The 5000-nt window shown below is 54.2% G+C and overlaps 1 protein-coding gene across 1 annotated transcript in view; it reads left to right on the plus strand.

Annotated features, from left to right (window-relative positions):
- The window catches only part of LOC133121190 (partitioning defective 3 homolog B-like), a 56722-nt gene that overhangs the window by 7058 nt on the left and 44664 nt on the right, over positions 1-5000 (plus strand). Inside the window, exon 2 of the mRNA XM_061230396.1 lies at positions 948-1118. Within this exon, the coding sequence (XP_061086380.1) occupies positions 1026-1118 (93 nt within the window). The 5' untranslated portion in view covers positions 948-1025. The remainder of the gene's footprint in view (positions 1-947; positions 1119-5000) is intronic.

A 5000-nucleotide genomic window follows, 5' to 3' on the forward strand; every position in this document is an offset into this window, starting at 1 on the left:
CTCCGTGGCCTCTGATGGGGGCTGTGTCGGCTCTTCTCTCCCGCTCGACGGAGCGCTGTTCCTACACGAGCCCGGAGATAGCAAGCAGATCTGAGGGACTCTTAACTGAGCCGTAATTAATATTAATCTTCATAAATTTCAGGGCTTTTTTTCCCTCTGATGTAATATGCATGCCTTTTAATGCACTTATACCAGGGAGGTGTGGGGGCTAATGCTGTATAGCTCCACCCCCTCAGGCTCTGCTCTGCTCTGATTGGTGGAGAGGCGGAGACGGGGAGGGAGGGGCCACATTTCCACGCTCACAGCTAACGCAAAACGTTCGCGCAACGTTGTTGCAACGTAGTGGCAATGTTGATGGAACATTAATAGTAACATTGTGTGAACGGTTTGTCAGCTAGAGCAGATCTGGTTTTGCATGGGGGGGGGGGCAGGGGTTTCATATTTGAACCTACAGTTGAGTGCGTTTGGAGATGACTAATCATACCATCACACTGACACAAAACGTTCACGCAATGTTGCCGCAATGTTATAACGTTGACAGAACTTTTTAGTAACATTGTGTGCTAGCTGGAGCTGAAATCCTCACAAACGCCGTCGCCTATATGTATGAGATCTGCGTGAGATTGTACGCACGTCACCTTCCACACGTCTCCAGGGAAACAAACCCCAAGCTTTCTGATTGGAGGAGCTTCTTGCTGTCCCTGTGTGAGAGAGATTTAAGGTTTAAGATTGAAAATGTAACATACAGTGTACTTCATTGAACCTTGTGGGGTAGTCTCTCCTCTGCATTTGACCCATCCTACTTACTCGGGAGCAGTGGGCAGCCACAGTGCTGCACCCGGGGACCAACTCCTGTTCTGAGGCCAGAGCCTCACCTGACGTGCGTGTCTTTGTGATAGGCCGGTTCCCCAGCGCTCTGATAATGACCCCCCCCCCCCTCCCCACAGGACGGCCGTCTGCGGGTGAACGACCAGCTGATTGCGGTTAACGGGGAGTCCCTCCTGGGGAAGTCCAACCACGAGGCCATGGAGACGCTGCGCAGGTCCATGTCGATGGAGGGCAACCTGAGGGGCATGATCCAGCTGGTGGTGGGCCGCACCCTCCAGCGACCCGGACAGGTACAGGAGATCCACTCCCCTCCCTCCAATCTAAATCAGGAGATAACACTCCCCTCCCTCCAGTCTAAATCAGGAGATCCACTCCCCTCCCTCCAATCTAAATCAGGAGATAACACTCCCCTCCCTCCAGTCTAAATCAGGAGATCCACTCCCCTCCCTCCAGTCTAAATCAGGAGATTCACTCCCCTCCAGTCTGAATCAGGAGATCCACACCCCTCTCCCCAGTCTAATTCAGTAACAGTTCTCCAGGGTTGAGCAGCCCTGTCGTAGAGTGTAACTGTCAGGACAGCGGCCACTACACACAAGCCACACTGTGTGACAGGGATCATCCAGCCCTGGGTTTCTTTTCTCCCAGGCAATTAGTGCTACTACTGATTGACCACACTGTTTTCACACCTGACTCCCAGGTAAAGGGAGGGTGGAAAACCAGCAGTTCTCCTCCCGAGAGGGCCGTGATTTGCTGGTCCCTGCTGGATGAGACGCACAGTCTAACAGCGCAGGGTAGCAGACTGCGATCAGGCCCCGATGCCTCTCCGTCAGGTTCGGCGTCCGTAAACTTGGCGGCAGCTTTATTTTTCCGGTTTCTGTAGAGATTTGACCCGTGGGGGTTGAGCAGAGTGAGGCGGCTCTGTTTGGTCTAAACGGCGGCCGCGTCGCGGAGCCACTGAGCACGCTCACAGACGCCAGGGCGTCCGCTCTCCGCGGCGAGGCGGGTGTCAGCTGACACGGGCCGCCTGTCGAACACTGCCGTTCGGAGATACCGTTCCTCTCGACTTCGCCCACGCACGCCGCGTGAATAAGGACTCCGAACGCCGTTTATTTACTTGTTTATTTTTGTGATAAACTCCTAGTGTCTGCTGCAGCAGTACGTTAAATACTGTGCTGAGGGGGGCGGAATACCCTGCGTTCAGTGAAGCTATAAAGAGAAATTGATTTCCCAATGCGGGTTAACCACAGTAAAAACAAACACAATCGTAATGGCCGGTGTTCACCCTTCAGGCTCTCGCAGGGGAGCTCCGAGCCTGTTCCCGTCGGCCATTTTGTGTGTCGGGATTGTTGTAAAAATTAAGTGGAAGCGGTGACAGGGTCAGGGGCCGTCAGTGTTCCCATGACGACAATTCAGACCCGGAATGTTCCATCGACGAGTGTCTGCCGGCCTTGGCCCCCCCCCCCCCTGCAGCTGCGAGGGGCGGGGTGGTGATTAGGGGGTCAAGTGCTCGTCCCGGGACCCCTCTCGTCCCCCGCCCCGGCCCGGACGGGCCCCTCACGGCGGTGTAATGGGGGGGTGATTACGGCGGGCGTGGCCCGGCACATCGGGGGGATTTATGATTATCGTTTCCCTTTGTGATGACTGGCAGGCGGTGAGGGATGGCCCGTTATTTCTCCCGGCTCGACAAAGATGAGTGTTTATTGGCCGCGTCTCAGGGCCGAGCGGCAGGGGGTTGTGGGATGGCAGTGACCTCCGCTTTGTGAGGCCCCCGTCACACCCCCCCCCCCTCCCTCTCTCAGGATGGGGGGGGTCGTGCCGTGTTTAATGAGCCGGACTGCTGGTCAGCTGCTGGCTAATCGATGGGCAGCGGGGGGGGGGGGGTTAACCCCCTGTTATACCATCCTGTAGGTTTTCACTCCAACCCTGACAAAGCTCACCTCATTCAACAGCTAGAGCAGGGCTGCCCAACCCTGTTCCTGGAGATCTACCATCCTGTAGGTTTTCACTCCAACCCTAACAAAGCACACCTCATTCAACAGCTAGAGCAGGGCTGCCCAACCCTGTTCCTGGAGATCTACCATCCTGTAGGTTTTCACTCCAACCCTAACAAAGCACACCTCATTCAACAGCTAGAGCAGGGCTGCCCAACCCTGTTCCTGGAGATCTACCATCCTGTAGGTTTTCACTCCAACCCTAACAAAGCACACCTCATTCAACAGCTAGAGCAGGGCTGCCCAACCCTGTTCCTGGAGATCTAATGTCCTGTAGGTTTTTACTCCAACCCTGACAAAGCACACCTCATTCAACAGCTAGAGCTGTTGTTTCGCCACCGTTTTGGATTAAAATACTTTTCCACATTTTACTGAGCTTTTCTGAGAGGGAGAGAGAGAGAGAGAGAGATGGACACAGGGGAGGGAGGTGAAACTTTCTGTGCGTAAAAGCCTTGGCAGGGATGAGAAGGTGCTTTTAGCGGATCAGTGCGGCGGCTGACTCCGCTGTCCCAGCATCCTCTGCTCCGGGTGGCCGGCCTCTCCGGCGTTGCGGTGGAAATGCTATTACGGCGGCGGGCAGATCTAATCAGGGTCCTTTCAGCGGCCCGCTAACTACCCCGCCGTAATCTGATTACGCCGGGACGGCCCGTAATGAAGAGCGGCCGAGGGACTGGCTGGAGGACTCAGAGAGGTGGGGGGTCGGCCGCGCACCGCGGGGGGCCGGGGGGGCCGCGGGGGCTCTCTCTCCCGCCCCCTTTTGTTTTAAGCAGCGGGTTTTAATCCCCTCTTTGTGGGCTGATTAAGACGAGCTGAGCCAGCATTGAGGAGGGGTCCCCGGGGGGGGTGGTACCTGCTCCTGGGGACCGCGCTGGAATCGGACGGCGCGCTGAGACCGCGGGCCGTGGGAAACGCTCTTCCTCTCCCCGCTCCTCCTCCGCGTCCTACCCCAGGACCCGTCATGCCCATCACCTTGTCTTCTCATCCGTCTTGGCTCAGTTTAGCCCCTTTATTTTTTTAAATGTTTTTGAATCAACATTACAAGTCGGCGTTCGACAGCTCTGTTCCTTTCGATTACCAGTGGTGATTGTGACAGCAGCATTAGAATGTTCACTTCCGGACATTCTAAGAGTGTTCACTTACGGACATTCTAAGAGTGTTCACTTTCGAACATTCTAAGAGTGTTCACTTTCGAACATTCTAAGAGTGTTCACTTTCGAACATTCTAAGAGTGTTCACTTTCCAACATTCTAAGAGTGTTCGCTTTCAAACATTCTGAGAGTGTTCACTTTCGAACATTCTAAGAGCGTTCACTTTCGAACACTCTAAGAGTGTTCACTTTCGAACATTCTAATAGCGTTCACTTACGAGCATTCTGATCCAGATTGTGATGTCACTCCTTGAAGGCTTTACTTGCAGGCGGCCTTAGGAGCGGGTCGGCGAGCCAGCGCTGCTCGTCTCCCCTCTCTCCTGTCTCAGATTAGTCAGGCCTGTTAGAGGGGCCCGGCCCCCGCCCCGCCGGCCCGCCACGGTGGGCCCTTTAAGCCCCGCTGGCGGAGGGGGCATTCCCATCGCCCTCCATCTGCCAGGAGAGCCGGCTCCCCCCCGCTGGCAGCTTTAGAGTTCACCCTCGGTGAAGATCCGCCCTGCTCTTCAGGGGCCGCCGGTCTGACAGGATGCGTGTTTACTCTGTGAAGCTGACATGTACACACTGCAGAGGCCTCGGGGCGTCCCTCAGTAACGATACGACTGAACGTCCAAACAGAACACAGCACTGCGATGCACTACCCTTTATTTTTCTTCTTTTTTTTCATGCTGTGGTTTTAAGAAAATGAGCTTTGAGTGACTTCCAGAAACTATGGAATTCTATTTTATCTGACGAGCTTTTTTGCTTTTTTTTTTACAGAAGACTGACACAAAGATGCTTTGCGTTGTAAGAAAAGGGCAAAAACCAGGCCCGAACCTCGAAATAGCAGGCACTCTCAGGGACCATCTTCGAATTGTAAACCAGTGTGAAAGTGGCAGCAGTGATTTAAGTCGTCCAAGATGGCTGACAGGTTTTTCAAGATGGCTGACAGGTTTTTAAACATAGCTGACAGGTTCTGTTTTTCTGTTTATTCAATTGCTTCCCTTCTTAGGACATAAGACATAAGCCGGATTCTGATTATTGTCAGGGTGGCGAAG

The sequence above is a fragment of the Conger conger genome, unplaced genomic scaffold (genome assembly GCF_963514075.1).
Source record: "Conger conger unplaced genomic scaffold, fConCon1.1 SCAFFOLD_92, whole genome shotgun sequence".
Lineage (NCBI taxonomy): Eukaryota > Metazoa > Chordata > Actinopteri > Anguilliformes > Congridae > Conger > Conger conger.